This window comes from Hirundo rustica, chromosome 1 (genome assembly GCF_015227805.2).
Source record: "Hirundo rustica isolate bHirRus1 chromosome 1, bHirRus1.pri.v3, whole genome shotgun sequence".
Classification (NCBI taxonomy): domain Eukaryota; kingdom Metazoa; phylum Chordata; class Aves; order Passeriformes; family Hirundinidae; genus Hirundo; species Hirundo rustica.
Window position 1 is genome coordinate 75,534,053 of NC_053450.1, and position 17,265 is coordinate 75,551,317.

General features: G+C 39.5%; 1 protein-coding gene across 3 annotated transcripts in view; it reads left to right on the forward strand.

Moving 5' to 3' along the window:
* The window catches only part of TRIO (trio Rho guanine nucleotide exchange factor), a 243,428-nt gene that overhangs the window by 218,873 nt on the left and 7,290 nt on the right, over positions 1-17,265 (forward strand). Inside the window, exons 40-52 of one of the 3 annotated variants that reach the window (XM_040074368.2) lie at positions 1,160-1,263; positions 1,836-1,905; positions 3,403-3,492; positions 4,097-4,189; positions 4,770-4,820; positions 5,041-5,118; positions 6,010-6,201; positions 7,123-7,300; positions 8,131-8,900; positions 13,077-13,324; positions 14,109-14,247; positions 14,594-14,621; positions 15,460-15,622. In XM_040074368.2, coding sequence (XP_039930302.1) covers positions 1,160-1,263; positions 1,836-1,905; positions 3,403-3,492; positions 4,097-4,189; positions 4,770-4,820; positions 5,041-5,118; positions 6,010-6,201; positions 7,123-7,300; positions 8,131-8,900; positions 13,077-13,324; positions 14,109-14,247; positions 14,594-14,621; positions 15,460-15,622 — 2,204 coding nt within the window. Of the gene's footprint in view, positions 1-1,159; positions 1,264-1,835; positions 1,906-3,402; positions 3,493-4,096; positions 4,190-4,769; positions 4,821-5,040; positions 5,119-6,009; positions 6,202-7,122; positions 7,301-8,130; positions 8,901-13,076; positions 13,325-14,108; positions 14,248-14,593; positions 14,622-15,459; positions 15,623-17,265 lie in introns of those variants that run through there. The other 2 variants (XM_058422546.1, XM_058422547.1) reach the window with 2 other exon arrangements.

Here is a 17,265-nt window from a genome sequence, read left to right on the forward strand (position 1 = left end):
TTTTTTTTAAATCACTACCTCTGGCCTAATGTTATCCTAGCAGATATTAAGCACATCTAAATTTAAAGAAAAAAAAGCACTGTACCTCAGCATACAGAGCAGCTATCCAAGATTTGAAAGTCCTCCTTCCTCTCCTACGGCTAGGCTTCTCTTGGACATCCTGGCTTCCCCTGCTGTAAAATGAGATAACATCACATATCTCCTCTCAGTCTTCAGCTACCAACTAAATGCATTTGGAAGAGTAGAAAAAGGAGCATGACAGTGAATTTTAGACTAATAAAGTTTAATTCTTAAACTGTTTTGGAGGCAGGGAGGGAAAGAAAGATGAGCATTGTGATAGTGTTTTCACAGTATTTAAAGGGTGCATTAGGAGTCCGTAAATAGATGTGTTTTTGTAAATAACAACATAATTTCTGGTGAAAGTGCTGGACATCAAAACATACACTTGGCAAATCAAAACCAGACCTGGCTATTTAGGAACAGAACTGCTGGGGGGGAAAAGGAATAGAGTTGCCTGAATATTACAGAATTTAAAATCACTCCCAATCTAACTGTATGGTAGAATTGCTCAGCGAGACAGCTTGGACACCAAAAATAAGATGGGACTATGGGAAGATATAAGAGGAACTTTATTGCAGTGAGAAAGCTTGCTAACAGAATTGATTTTTAATTTTTTGTGTTTGGTTTGCTCATAGTGCAAGCAGTAGTCCATGGAGTGCAGTCCCATGGGCAGTTACCTCCTGAGTGCACTTTGGTGTGGGGTTAGTGTGAGTGAAATAAGAAACACAGAGCAAAGCAGCAGAGAAGGCACTTCAGTGGCTCTGACATTTACTTGGGAACAGCCCTGCTTGGCAAGGCATTGCAGCTCCTTCAGGCAGTAAGGAGAAGGGCTGTGGAAGTTTCCTTCATGCTTTGAGCCCATTCATGCAGGCTAAATTAAACAGTGAATTCATTTTTCTAGCACTGTTGTGTAGACAGCCTCACCTCAATTTGTGATATTTTGTGTCTGTGCTGTGCTGTGTTATACAACAGTTTTCTGGTTTGGCTTTGTGTCCCAAGCAAGTTGTTGCCACTGGACATCTTCTGGGAAAAGGGAGATTAAAAGACAAGTTGGGTTTTTTTAAGTATGTTCACAGTGAATTCACTTGGACTGTTGCAGGGTTATATGGCACTTATGAAGGAAGATGGTGTACCTGATGATATGAAAGGCAAAGACAAGATTGTGTTTGGAAACATCCACCAGATTTATGACTGGCACAGAGAGTACGTATTGCACCTAAAAAATATTAGACTGACTTTAGGAATTAATTCCTCAGGTATTCAGATACAAGGTAAAGACAGTTGGTTTTGTGCTTTGAGTTGTAGAAAATGTAACTTCAGCTTACAAATGTATATATGTGTGTGTATATATGTATATATATAGCAAGTACTTCAGCTGAGGATCTCTAATATTGACAGAACTTTGTACATTGCTTTCTCTCTAACGATAGAGTCTATAAACAATTTTTTAGGGGTGGTTAGCATGGCAATATTAGCATCAAGCACTCAGACTAAGAAGGGGAAAGCTTTCAGTCACTATATATCAAATGTAGTAATTTTATTAGTGAATGCCAGGGAATTTTTTCATCTTGGCATGGATTCAGCATGTCCTTTTAAAAAGCTGTATTGAAATATTACACTGTTACCACTGTCACTTTGGACATACATTAATATCCAGTACTGCTGATAGGGGCCACAAAAGTGTCTTGTCTTGCAGTAAGACCACTTTGCAATTACCTGTTGCTGTAATGTGTGCTGTCAGAAAAAAAAGGAGTGTTTATTCTGTTTATGTTCAGCTTCTTTTTAGGAGAGTTGGAGAAGTGCCTTGAAGATCCAGAAAAGCTGGGATCCCTGTTTGTTAAACATGTAAGTGCAAATGTCTTTGTTGGCAAACTGTTGCTGCTTACTGACCAACATGTTTGACTATTAAGTACAACACAGTCAAGAACGGGCTGTACAATGTTCTTCACCTCTAAGAGGTGGAGGGGTAGCTTTCAAGAGCTTATAAATAGAAGAAGTAGATGTTCTAGTCTTTGTCCCCAGTACCTTCCTGTGGAGAGGGAGCATGAATGTGGGCCCCATTTCTCTATTTGATTACACTTCAGTGCAAGGGAATTGTCATTTCATATGACACCTGCCTTCTAATCCCAGGTATCCATGCAATAGCATGAAATATAAGTAATAAAAATAGGAAAGAGGCTCATTCTGCTTCCAGTTTGAGCATGTTCTAGTTCTGTATCCTTTCCCCTCCTGAAAATTTGTTTCTGGCAAAATGGGAAACCTGTAGGAAGTAGCTCTCCCTGTTTCTGATTGCTGCTTTACTTTCTCCTGGTATTATTTGTAATTGAGTTGTCTTTGAAAGGCACCTTTACCACTCCAGATGGAAAGGCAAGCTGTGATGATATTACAGCATCCTCTAGCTAAACCCTCTCGGCTAGAACACAATGATTCAGTTCCTAATGTTCTTAATCTGCATCCTGTGTCCTTTCCCATCTCCATCTTACTTTTTCATTTCTTTCTTACCATTTATCTTCACTCTCAGTACTCTGTAAGTCTCTGGGAAGCAAAGCCTCTAACAGCAAAAAAATCCTAGCGAAGTAATAAGGAAAGATTTTGGAGTAGGTATGTCTGTACTTCTTAACCAGCAATGTCAGTAATCAAGAATAAATCTTAAAGGCAGAAGATATTTCCTCTCCCTTTTTCTGTTGCTTTGGTGTTGAAAGCACACGCACAAGATAAAGAATCAGAGTTAAAAACTGCTAGTGTCTGCATTTCTATGCTTCATCTCCTACATCCCCACCCAAACTCCAGTAGGACAGCCAATACTAAGTAAAAGACATGGAAGTTTTCTCCTAACTGTTCTGTACGTGTAAACAGGAGGAGGTAATTACTCTATCCAAAAATTTCAATAATAAACAATTTATTAAAATAGAATAAAAAATACTGTATTTCAAAGGCTCCATTACAGAATCACAGAATGGTTAAGGTTGGAAGGGATAACTGTGGGGTCATCTTGTTGAACCTTCTATGGCTCTTGGTAAAAGAAAAATATAACCATTTTCATGCTTAACTTTATTGTGGGACCTGCTGAGCTATCATATCTGAACACCTGTCATTCTGGAGGATTTATAGCTGTGGGATTTTTTTTCACTTGTGTTGCCTTTCTAAAATCATAATGATGTTCCCAAATAAATGTGTTTTCAGATCTGTAATTTCAGCATATGTAACTGCTTCTTTTCCTTAAAGGTGTCTTTTTAAGTTCATACATTAGAACTGCTGTACTTCTTAAAATAATACTCCATTTCATTCTGGCATGTGTTTTTCTTGATAATGATGTATCATTCTGTATCTTTGTTCCTTTAGGAGAGAAGGTTGCACATGTACATAGTTTACTGCCAAAACAAACCAAAGTCTGAGCACATTGTCTCAGAATACATTGATACGTTTTTTGAGGTAAGTTCATGAGAGCGGATATGTGACGTGAAGGATTATCAAATCTGTTGATCAAACCAGAAAAAAAATGCAGCAGATATTGTCGTTAATGTTTTAAATTATAATTTCTTGGCCATTTCTGTTCTGATTTCTCAAATATGATACAGACTCCTAGAGATGCAAACTAAAGGTTAGGTATAATATATTAATTAATTAGTAGACTCTCATCCTTAATAGCCTTAGCCCAGGCAGTTACCAGTGCATTTTATATAGAATGGCAATTCTGGATAAGCAGAGATCGCTGTTGAAAATAGGCTGTATACAACCTGTGACCTAAAAATTACATTTCACTCTGAAGCCTCTTCAAGAAAGAGATGAAAGGTGCTTGCAGAAGGGGATACCTTGGGAGCAAGGGTGATAAGGGGAAGGACTCCAGATTTTGCTAACTTAAGATTATTTTCTGAATTTTGCCAGTTTCTAGTGTGATAACAATTAATACTGATAAATCCTTGTTTATATATATATATATATTTATCTCCATATACTGATACGTATGCTGTGTTTCAAAACAAAACAAAGTTCTTTCTAACTGAGCAAACAAAAATGTTTGTTTTACAACTCTCAGGATCTGAAGCAACGCCTGGGCCACAGACTTCAGCTCACGGACTTGCTAATAAAACCTGTGCAGAGAATTATGAAATACCAGCTGTTACTAAAGGTAAAGTGATGTTGAGATAAATGAGTTGTGTTAATAGATATGTTAAAGATGTGTTAACAGATACATTTTCTTTTTAAATTAATGTTGATGTTTTTCCACCCCTTTCCCTAACAGAACCCAGATTTGTAAGCTATGCGATATGATTATTTTCTGAACACAGTCAGATAGTTATAAAAATTGCAGTAGGTGGCTTGGGCAGAAATTTGGTTTTTTTTCTTTTAACAGTTGAAGACCAAATGTTTAGAAATGTTTAAAATTTGTACCAGTGTCATAGGAATGGGAGAAGGAACTCCCAACTGTTTTCAGATGTTAACATGATACAAGTTGTTCAGACTCATCACAGCTTCTCCAGCTACACCTGCAATCATTTTAATATCACATAAAAGTTTACTGAAGAGCAAACCTGTGTAGCACAGAGATCATTGCCTTAGCATATATTTTTGTGTGAGCTAAATCCAAATGGGTGTCTTCTGCAGTCTGTCATGTTGTGATAGAGGATATCAAATTCACCTTTTCTAAAATTTCTTGTTGATGATTGATGAGAAAAGAAATAATACTTGATTTTTTTTTTCTTTTTCAGGACTTCCTCAAGTATTCTAAAAAAGCTAATCTTGACACAACAGAACTAGAGGTACTTGAGACATTTTCTCTTAGTGATAAGAATTCTTTTAACTCTGAACTTCTCTTGTTTTGGCAGAGTCACTTTCCTTTTCTGATCTTCCTGAGAAAGTGATTATAAATGTTTATGTATTGTATTTCTGTTCTAAAGTAACCATATCAAATGAAACAAAATTTTATGCTGCTAACTCATTTGGAAAATAAAGCCTTGACTTTTTATTTGTCTCGAACAGAAAGCTGTAGAGGTCATGTGTATAGTACCAAAACGGTGTAATGACATGATGAATGTTGGCCGCCTGCAAGGATTTGATGTAAGTTGGCTGGAGTTTGCTTAGAGATTTTGTCAGGTCCTCTAGAGATTAGCCATTAATGTCATGAGGAGGAATGTCTTCAGTGCTTCCTCACAATCTGGTTAGCTGATGCAAAAAGCATCAAATGAAAAATCAAGTCTTAGCCCCTGCCAAGGACTTTTCCCTGGGAAACATTACCTGCCGTGTCAGTCACACTAGGTAAGCCCTTCTGCAAAATCAAGAAAGGGTCTTACTACAGTCCCCTTGTTGGCTAAAGGCTTGCAAAATAATGAAATTATCAGTTACCAGCAGGTGTGCAGACCTGATGTCAGTAGTGTAGACAAAGGAGGAGTCTCTAAGGTCAATCATGTACTTGAGGCAACTGTAGCCCTCCTTGTTTCTCTAAGTCTAAAGAGATGGAAATTGGCTACTGAAGCAGGATGCATCAGCCAGGCTACAGTCACATGTTCTGCTTGCAAAGCTCTTTATATTCTGTGATGCAGACATGAATATGAATTCTGCCCCTACTCAGTGCCCTGGAAGCTTATATGAGTAACTGTTGGAGTTATTCAGAACAGAGAAATGAAAGCCTCAAAGGGCAGTATGGATTGAAAAGCTGGAGTGGATTTTGGGGTTTGGTCTGTTTTTGTTTTGGGGAGTGGGTTGTTTTTGTTGTTGTTGTTTTAGGGGGTTTTTTTGTTTTTTCTTTTTGATATTTGGGTTTTTTTGAGAAATAGCACAAGAATATCTTGTGTACAGGAGGAGAAGTAGATATATAATGGTCAATGATAGTTGGAAGGTGGGAAATACATTGAGCTGTTTGTCATGACCCTGTGGTCAAAAAGGTTGATTGGGGAAAGAAGGAAAGAAAAAACTTCACTAAATATGTTTTTTTCTTGCCTCTGTGTTTAGGGTAAAATTGTAGCCCAGGGTAAGCTCCTGCTCCAGGACACATTCTTGGTTACAGACCAGGATGCAGGACTTCTGCCACGCTGCAAGGAGAGACGGGTCTTCCTATTTGAGCAGATTGTCATTTTCAGTGAGCTGCTAGATAAAAAGAAAGGTTTCTCCATGCCCGGATTCTTGTTTAAAAACAGTATCAAGGTAACTGTTGTGTGTGAGTCTTTTGTGTCTCCTGCACAAACTCTGCTAAGGTAACAGTTTCTCATTCTGTGGGCGGTCACTAGTGACATCTAGATGTGCAGTCGTAGAGCACAATGAGGTGTCAGTCATTTCCTGAAATTACTTCCTACCAAATTTGTTCTCACTCCGATGTTAAGTGAAGATCTTTGGATGCCAGTACTCTGATGCTTCCTGCATGAAGCAGGAAGTTCAAAGCAGGTGTTCTGGCACAAAGTGCTGGACGAATATTCACAAAGTTTAGTTTGCAGCTCTGTGCTGTGTGTACACCACATTACAAAGTCATTGCAAGTAGAGGTAATAACTCTTTTTGTATTGTTTCCGATACCCAAATACTTGGATAACATTTGTAATGAGCGCGACCTTCTTGGATATGTTGGCTCTTCCTCAAACAAGAGAAGTGTTTCCCCACTTCAAGCTTTTCCTGAAAAAGCTGATAATATTAGGGCTTAGCAGCCCTCATGAAGTTTTTTTGGTGAGCCTGCTTCCCCTAATTCACCTTGGTGCTCTGCCTGCCACCTGAACCTGCTGTTTACAGCTCTGGCTGAACAGCCGCGTCCAAGGCATTGCTGTATCTTCAGCTGAAGCCTTTGGTGGGAGCCAGTGGTAGAGAAAGCTCCATAGCAGGCTCAGCATTTTAACTAATCTGAAAGTGAGGGATGGAGAGCATTGGGCCATGCTGACCTGCTGGAGATTGTTCAGGCACAGTGTGTCAGTAAGCTGTACACTAATTCTTAGTTTACTGGAATTAAGTAACTTCATTTCACAGTATTATTTTACTAAAGGAACGAGTGGTTATCATTTGATGATCTGACTCTAAACTCCTAAGAAAGAGATTTTAAAGGTATGTTTCCCATAAAATACATGTTATTTTTTTTCATGAAGGTGAGTTGCCTTTCCCTGGAGGAAAATGTGGACAGCGATCCATGTAAATTTGCACTAACATCAAGAACGGGCGATGTCACGGAGACCTTTATTTTGCATTCTGCCAGTCCAGGAGTCCGCCAGTTATGGATCCATGAAATTAACCAAATTTTGGAAAACCAGCGCAACTTTTTAAATGGTAAATTATTTTCTTTTACTGAAAGTTCATCGTTGGATGACTTTTCTCTCATCTTCTTTTTCTTGGCTTTGAAATGTTTTGCAAGTTGCCTTTTTCCCGAGCTAATACAGAACAGTTGGGGGATACGTGTCGCATTTCTGCTTCAGAACAGATGCTTGCGTTTATTATAAGAGTGGTAGTCTGAATTTACATGGTGTTCTCTTGGTGAAATTTTCCAAATGTTTTGTAGGAGTGAATCAAGATAGGTGCCATCCGCTGAGAGCCTTTTAAGCAACTGCAAGCTTTTAAAGGCTAAACCCAAGTGGAACTTTAGCATCTATTCAGAATATGTTTTGCTTCTGTTGTTCTATTGTTTTGGTGGCCATCGTTGTCGCATCTTACTGTGGCAAGAACATTCAGATTCTGCAGGAGAAAAGTAGAAGGTGGTGTTGTCTGCTGTGACACCAGAAGGTTCTTGCTCTATTTTTATATCTACCAGGTATTGTCCCAACCTAGATTTTTTTAAACAGTTGTAATGAGTAACAACAAGCAGAGAATGTGAAGTCACACCTCTTTTTTTCCCAGCTTGGCTGCTGACTGGCGGTGTGATACTAGAGGAAAACATTTCTTCTTAGTTTCAGATTTTTAATCTTTAATATAGGTAGATACAGCAGGTCATGAAGGTTAGATACAGAAAAGTGACTTGAAGTCTGTGGCGTCTTTCCACAGCTAAGGAAATTTATTTGAACAGCGCTCCCCTTTTTGCCAGTAGACATGTCTGTTTTAAACTGTTCCTGTTCCCTTTCCTGCCCCCTCTCCCCTGACCGCCTCCCCCCTCGCCCCCACTGCAGCCTTGACGTCCCCGATCGAGTACCAGAGGAACCACAGCAGTGGTGCAGGCGGCGGCGGGAGCAGCAGCGGTAACAGCGGCGGCCCCAGCAGCTGTAGTGGCATCCCCAGCTCCAGCCGTAGCCGGCCGTCCCGGATCCCCCAGCCTGTCAGACACCATTCCCCAGTCCTGGTCTCCTCTGCAGCCTCGGCCCAAGCAGAGGCAGACAAGATGTCAGGTATGTCCATTCACAATCACTCCCTGCCACACTACAACACCTCCTTAGAAATTGGCCTGGGCCAGCCAGACAGGCACCCTCTCAGTGCAGAGCCGGATGGTCCTCAGAGAGAAGCTGAACAGATTCCCAAGATGAAAGTTACTGAAAGTCCCAGGAAGACAGCAGGAAACATTTCTGGCTTAGCTGATGGAGCCCAGAAAGACTCACGTGGAATCTCAGAGGACAGTCGAACAAGAAACAGCATAGGATCACTGACGCTTGGCAAGCCAAGGCCAGGAGCCATCTCTCCAATGAACTCTCCTCTGTCCACGACTTTCCCTTCTCCTTTTGGCAAGGAAACCTTTCCACCCAGCAGCCCCCTGCAGAAGGGCTCCTTTTGGAGCTCCATCCCAGCATCCCCTGCCAGCCGCCCTGGCTCCTTCACTTTCCCTGGGGACAATGACTCCCTCCAGCGGCAGGTCCACCGCCACTCTTCACACAGCAAGGACACAGACCGCATGAGCACATGCTCCTCGACCAGCGAGCAGTCAGTTCACTCCACCCAGAGCAATGGGGTAAGAGCGGAGCACCTCTGTCCTGCGAGCTCTTCTAAAACCTTCCATGCTCCCTTTCTGTGCGTTGCCATCATTCTCCGTACTAACTTCTGGCTCTCCGGTGCTGTACTGCTCTGAAATAATCAACTGTTCCGGTACCTTCTGCGCATTAAAAACCAAGAGTGTCTTCCTGTGTGTGTGTATACATGCGAACATGGCCATGTATACAGACACAAAAGCAACTGCTAACATTAGATCCGATTTCTGCCTCTGCTGAAAACATAGATCACTAGGCTGATACCTACTAACTTGCTGTCCTTGCTTTTTTCGTCTCTAATTTGAAGGCACGTAATTAACATGCTGAAGCCTGAAGCGTGGCAGCCAGAGCACCTTGGGGTATGCATTGTGCCAGCACTTAAATCTGACTACAGGATTTTGGCAGATTGCCTTGGGGCTTTTTTCCCTTTCATGCACAGATTTGCCACCATTGTCCTGTTGAGTTTTAACTTCTGGAGACATCTACGTTCCCTGGGCTACTTGATTTTTATTTTTTTATTAATTTATTTTGTCCCCCTCTCCTTTAGCCTTAGTTGTACATCAATCTCTTTTTAAATCCTGTGTTTGATCAAGGAAGCTTTCTGCAATCCACTCAAAATAGGCCAACAAAAACCTAGCGACAATAATCCTACTTCTGCTGCAACCAAAACAAATACCTGCTCCACTTGTCTTTTCTCCTTTGTAAGAAGAACTGGTTTCGAGTTTCTGGAGATTCAGCCTCTTAGCGTGCACTTGGTGTGTTTGTGCAGAAATCTGGGCTGTCAACAGAATCTACGTTATCTCTAAAAACGTCCACCAGGAAAGCAACAGCAATCACGGGGGCATGTGCAAATAAAAAGCAAAAACGTTGATTGCATTTGCCATGGATGTGGTAGGCAGGTTATGGTGCCTTTCTTTTTAAACTCACATTTGATTTTCCTCTCACTAAGCATTGAGTTCATGAACATTTGTTTTTCCACTCTCACAAAAAGGTATGCAATACCAGTTTCGCAAATCACCTAACTTGCTGGACCTTTTTTAAATGCATGCATTTCTTTATAGAACTGTTTAACACACAAAGCTTTCTAGACTTCTTAGTTCTTACACTTTCTTTTATAATAGCTTCAGAAGAAAACAAATTATGCTTTGCATGTTTTCTAGTTTTATCCTGATCTTCCTTCAGCTTTTTATTTGGTTTAGCTCTGTCTTGTTTTTATCTTCAGTCTAGCAAAATGTGATGTGATGTGATGTAATGCAAAATCTGGGGTAATTTGAGTATCTTGCATTTACTGCATAGTATGTGAATCGAGATGGTGGTACTTACATAGTACTAATTCAGGTTGTTGCATTAAAAAAAGAGAAAGGGAAAGATGGGATGGCACTGAGTTTTCAAAACATTTGGATTTTGATACTATCTCAGCAAAGACACCATTGCTTGTTTTTATCTCACTGTAAAACATAATGTTGGAATGCATGCCTTCTGCTTCACAGCTATATAACTCTTTAATTTGGTAATTAAGATGGGCCATAAGTCCTCATTTATAACCTGATTTCTGGACCAAGCAGCAGGATTTCACACCACATTGAACAAGCTGGAGAAAATGGGTTGTGAAGGTTTATTTTAATATAACCATTTGTGTATGTATATTCACATGCACTTATGGCTATGGTCAATTACTTAAGGAAAAATTATGTCTGAGAAGAAAAAGGAGTAAGTTTTGCTAGTTGAGGAATATGGGAGGAATTTTTATATTTTGTTTGTAGATCCTCCATTAATCCCATAGTTGAGGTCAGTGACGACCAGAAGTACTTTCAGCAAGAAAACATCACTGTGCAAGAATTAATTACTTCCTTGGAAGGCAAAAGGAAAGGCTATCTTTCCATAGTGAGAATGAATTCTGGTATAAACACATTCTCAAGAACGTTTGTCACTTAGTAGCTACCAGACAATTGTTTATTTAACAGATTTAACTGTCCCTGTTGAACCTAAGAAATATTCAGAGTTTATGATGTTCCTTCAAGACTTAAATGTCAGAAAGAAATGTTATGTTGTAGAAAGGTCAGTCTTGCAGTTACACAAACGCTGCTGCATGCTAAGAAACAGTATGTTCAGGAATAGTGTGTGGGGCAAGGTTTGAGGCTTAGGTTGATATTGCAACTCCCTTTCATCTTCACTTATAAGTCTTGAAAGGAGGAGTCAACAAAAGCTGCTTTTTCTGAATAGAGTTGTTTTTCATCTAGGTAAAAGAATGTAGAAAGTTGTCATCCTAATTTAAATAATGACTGAAAATGAGACTTAATTTCTTTGGTTCAGCTGTTCCCAGTTTGCCTGAATCATAGAACAGACTTACTAATACAAAAGGCCAGGCAGGCCATCCTCTAAACTAGAAGAAATGAGTTCTCCCACTGGAAATACAGCGTCTGAAATTAATTTAAATATCCTTTAGTCGATTACAATCCACAGTGAGATCTTTCTCACTGAGGTAGCACATGCTTGATCATTCTAATATGGCAAAAAGAAGATTTGAGTCACTCAAATCTTTGAGTCACTGGAATACAACAGTCCAGCTAGAATAAAATGTACAGAGTCACTGGCACTCCAAGCATCAGGGTGTTAAACATGCTATGAATTAGTAATCTGAGGCTGTTCCATTCGAAATGTCTTGGTTTCTCAGCCAGAGTCCTCAGGGAAGCACAGGCACAGAGAGATGGAGTGACTTGTTTAGGGTCTTTAGCAGATTGCAAGAGAACGCAGTGTTCAGGGCTCCCAGTGCGCCATGCTGTCAACTGACCTCCGCTGCATCTCCTCAATATTTGAGAAATATTTGACAGTTTTGAGGAAAAAAAAAGGTGCTATTTTTTGGCATCCAAAAACATCCACAATCCTGTGTGCCAAGCTCTCCACTGTCTGCTAGCACATGAGTGGTACTAATGTGGTTCTGCTCTATAAGCAATAGGAGTACCCAGGACATGGGTACTCATTTCCTTCTTCAGCTCAGCTTCTACTGAGCCGTAGTGAGCCCTCACTGTCACTGAGTGACCTGAAACAGTTTGAAGTAAGAACAGAGACAAAAGACATGCACACAGACACACACACGCTCTTCATGCCACATCATTCATAGGCCATTCACCTTGATTTTAACTTGTTTCAAGAAAGCAATAATTGCTAAGGGAGTAGGTCGTGTAATCTGATAATAGTTTTCACACTTCCATTTATTAAACCTCATATAAGGAATAGATGCAAATGGGCAAAGTAAGTCTTAGTTTTAAAAAATAATTTCTAGTAGGTTCATGGTCAGGAGAAGGCTTTTAGTTCTGTAAGTAATATGATTTTGAATGTACACCTTCTCAGCCATAATTAGCCTTCCAGAAATGCTTGCTGGGGAAATGAATAAAATCATGAACAGTAGTTGAGAGTGTACGGTAAACAGGTAACAACACTCAGCTGTCTTAGTCACTAATCAATTAGAAGGGATTCTTACAATTTAGTGGGTCTATTTTGACCATCAAATTAATAATTTCTTATTTCAGTAATTTACTTCATCCTCTGCATTTAAAGGAATAAACCTGATCATCTGATGCAGCCAGAGATAAGTCTTGGGTTTTGAGAGATGCTGTCAAAACCCTGTTTTGTTCTTTTGTAGCTTGTCATGTTTTGTGTGCAGAAGGCCGGTGTCTGAGATCTGACAAACAGTGCTAGGAAAGACTACATGTGTTTTTCATTGTTGGAGTTTCCAGTGATTATGAGCGAATGACTGTGATTTTGAAACTGAATTTACAAGACCGTGAAAAACTGTCTTACATGCTTGTACTGTAGTTTTGATGCCTGATGAAGATGCAAGGTTCAGTGTCTGAACGTGAAAGGAAGATTAGTTGAGATTATGAATAAACTGACTCCTAATTAAAAGAAATTATAGTGAATAACTGTATTGGGAATAAATTTGTGCAGCAGCAGTACATGAACATATTGTAGTGCACAAGATAAACAGACACAGGCAGCTTTAAAAGAGAAAACATTTCTTTTTTCTTTGACTACAGTTTAAACCAAGTGGATTAGGTAGGTAATGTGGCAGGCCAAGAACAGCCTGTCTTCTTCATGAGTTTTAAACTTGATTCTCTCTTTTTCCCCCCGCTCTCTCTGCTTCTGATTGACGCTTGCAGAGTGAAAGTAGCAGCAGTAGCAATATCTCCACCATGCTGGTGACACACGATTACACGGCAGTGAAGGAGGATGAGATAAATGTCTACCAAGGAGAGGTCGTGCAGATTCTAGCCAGCAACCAACAGAACATGTTTTTGGTGTTCAGAGCCGCCACCGATCAGTGCCCCGCAGCCGAGGGCTGGATTCCCGGCTATGTCTTGGGGCATACCAGTGCAATCATCATTGACAACCCTGATGGAACCATCAAGTGAGTGCCTGGGTGTGTGTAGAAGGGGAGGAAGAAAACTTCCAGTTTAGAGAAGGCTTTGAACATTTAAGCCCAAAAGTTGATGTGATTGTGGAGAAATAAATGAACAAGTAGAATGAGTACTGCAGAGGTCCCTTAGCAAATGTCAAAATACAAGCTAATAAGAAGGATCCCAGAAGCACATACTCTTTATTAAAAAGCTACAATACCCTAATCTTCTGGGAAAAAATGCCTTATCTAAGAGCAGAAATAATTTGTTTTAGCTTGTTTATTTAATAGAATGAGTTACCAGTCTAGACACCTTTGTCTAGGAAAACAGGGAATGTTTGTTCAAATAGAACAAGATTTCAGATTTCCTAGATATCTGCTTTAAGCCACAAACCTATTGAAAATGTATGCTAGGAACAACTCTTTCACATCTGCATGGAAAAAATTGTATCAAAGTTTGAATTTTGTGTAAAGCCTTTGTAAGGCTGCATTTGCTATGGGTTTCATACTGGTTGTTGCTCAGTTTGATTGACAGATTGCATTTTCATGTAGAAAGTTCACCATGCGAGCAATGATTTCAAGGAATACTGACTTTCAGACCACATTTCTACCTTGTTCACAGTTTTAGCCAAGCGTGGCATACCTTATGTAATACTTAATGTGTTTCATTTTACTATACTGTAATACATACGAATAACATTTTGACATACTTTTCCAATGCCACATGAAACTAGATAATTTAGGACATAACAGGGAGTTGAAAAGAATTGATGAGAGTTTCATGTTCTGTGTTCAGGAAGTCAACGTCTTGGCACACAGCACTCCGATTAAGGAAGAAATCTGAGAAAAAAGATAAAGACGGCAAAAGGGAAGGCAAGCTAGAGAATGGTTATCGCAAATCCCGAGAAGGACTTGCCAACAAGGTTTCTGTAAAAGTAAGTGTCCAAAGATGTAGTTTCCAAAGGAAATTGGGTTGGGATTTCTTTAAAAGTAGCTTCTGTCAGAACTTCACAGGAAGGAATCAAAGGCAGCTGTGACTTTAATGGACAGTTTTTGAAACAGATCTGAAAACAGGAAGTTATAACCTTTGAACCGAAAGCATCATACGAAACAAAAAGATTCTGCAAAAAAATAGAGTGGTGCAGAAATCGTGGTATTTAGATATTTCTTGGGTTTTGTGGACACAGCTAACTTTGATCAATCTCTGTGCTTGGTTTTCTACCATTCTTTAAGTTATTGTAAGATTATCAGGACATTAATTCTTTAATTTCTTCTTTCCAGCTTCTCAACCCAAATTACATTTATGATGGTAAGTTGCTTTCATTTTTAAAAGTTTCAGTCAGTAAATTTGATTAAAACAGTATTTTCTTGATATGAATGGTGTCAGGAACGGAGTGCTTTCTACAAAAACATATATAGACTCTTTTTAGATAACGTAGAATGAAATACATCGTATTTCTTTTTTAAGATGCAAGAAACACTGTTTTGTTCACAAGTCCAAAACAACATAAAACACAAGGACCATATGATGTGTTCTATATGGAAGTGGGGCCTTGCTGAATTTGCAAAGTAACAAGGCCAGGAGTTGGAGCTCCTTTTTTTCAATCTTGCATCCTAGGGAATATTCAGGACCTCTCCAGTGCAGAGCCGGATCAGGACAAAGATACTGGCCCATTGGGATCAGAGTGAAACTGGGGTTTTAGCTTAACAGACAGAAAGAAACTTTTTGAGTTTCACCTGTGGGAAAGGGAAAGCCACTATGGTGCTTCAGTGTATGAAGTATTTTGTGGTCTCTTTTGCAAACTTGGCTGGATATAAAGATAGCCTAGCTGAGCATATCCTTAAATACTTTTCAGTATAGACTTTCCTCACTTACCATAATCTGGGTGTTTGGTTCACCATGGTAGGCTTCAGGGTTATCTGTGGCACAGCAGTAGTGTTGTGTCCAAGTCGTGTAGAGAAAAATTCACTATCTCTGTAGAGCTCCAGCAAGGGGCCTAACCATGGATGTGCTCCAGGGGTAGGGGATATGGATATACACCTTGGGAATCTAAAGTACTGCTTCATCTAATAGAAAACCGTGCAAGGGATAGAAATTAAATGTCTTTGCTTCAGTTGACCTAATGCCATTAATTCTCTTTTTCCAGTTCCCCCCGAGTTTATAATTCCATTGGGTGAGGTAACATGTGAGACAGGAGAGACCATCGTGCTTAGGTGTAAAGTCTGTGGTCGCCCCAAGGCTTCAGTTACTTGGAAAGGTCCTGATCATAATACACTGAGCAATGACGGTCATCACAGCATTTCCTACAGGTAATTCATGTCATGTTCTACAGGAACTGCTGAAACTGTTGCTTGTTTAATTTGCACCTCAGGTGCAGGACAGTGTTTGTCTTTGAGGCATGAGGATAGGGTTGTTCTCAGACAGAAATATCTCATCACTGGGATTTTCCAGAAATGTTGTGTAAATTCTGTATATGGCTAAGGTAATTAAATGTTATAATAATTTGATTTTTAAAAGCAAAATTAATCTGCTCTTTCTGATTAGCTATTGCAGAAGACATTGTGGTTCTGTCACACTGACCTGTTCCTTGAAACAGACCAGTGTGTTGTGACATGCCAGTACTTTGACAGATCCTGCCAGTCCCTTATTTCCATTAGCGGCTTTCAGATCACACTACAGTGTTTTGCAGAGAAGCCTCTGCTTCCTTCACATGATGACATCACTCTTCATTGTTGAAGTGTGGATATTAATACTTTTGTCTGGTTTTAGCTTTGCTATGATCAAACATAACAGAATAACTGGTAACTCAAACACCAGGAGAAATTTTTCAGGAGAAATTGTTATTTTAGAATGGGAAGCTGAAGATTAAACTTTTTTTTTTTTTTCTGAAAAAGCATCTTTTGTATACAGAAAATGTAGTTTAATGAGTAACTTCAGTGTGAAGAAATTTCTTATTTATGAATTGTACTCAACTCAGAATAAAGGGCTCTTTTGTGAAAACTTGATGGCATATTACACTGTTATTTACTTCTTGCTGCTCCTACTTTTTCTTTTAATTGGATTTTTTTGTTTGTTTTTAATGGGAGGCAGTGTGGCAGCTTTACTACTGCAGCCAGGGCTGTTGTGAGATGTGTAAGAGTTAAATTTGCTAGGTTTAATTCACTGTTACTCATTACAGAATTATATCCAGTAAATCATGTTGGCTGTGGCTGACAGATTTTTAGAAATAATCCTGCAATGTTCTTAGAGCTGGGGAAGGGTGTCATCTTCCTAAGTTCCTAAAATTTACCTTCTTTTTTTCCCCCTGATATTGAGTGGTGAAGAGCATTGCAAATAGGTTTTGGGTCAGTCAGTAAAATGACTTGTAGCAGCTGAGATCCAAAGGAAAGCAATAAGTATGATAGAAGATCTTGAAAATATTCATTATTGTGAAAAAACAACACAATGTTAGGATTAGTTTGAGCCTAGAGGTGAAAAGAGTACGGAGGTCTTGCCAAGTATTCACATTTGTAAGAGACTCAGAGATTAAATTTTCTGTTGTTCATGTCCATGACAGATAGTCAAAAGACCACTAGAAATTTATTGCACAGAGGAAAATTTAAGCAGGCATTTTAAAGACAAACCATCAAACAAAAAGGGTGGTTGAACAGTGAGAAAGATTAAGGAAGAACCTGTAGAGTCTTTCTGCTCTGGTATTATTACCTAGCTTAATGCTGTTGTTGCCCTGGAGCAGAGAGTAAACTTAAGTCCTTCCTAGTTTCCTTCTGTCCTCATTGTCCCAGCTTCTGAGGTCTCCAGAGTTATGGTGAAGTGTGCCTTTTGCGTTGAAGGGCAAGCCCTCTCTTTCAAGGGGTGAATGCTCTGAAAGCACAAATGATTGATCAGCTGACACTTCCTGGGAGTCACGGATGGAAACAAACCTTTCAGAAAGAACAAGGATGGATACTTGTCT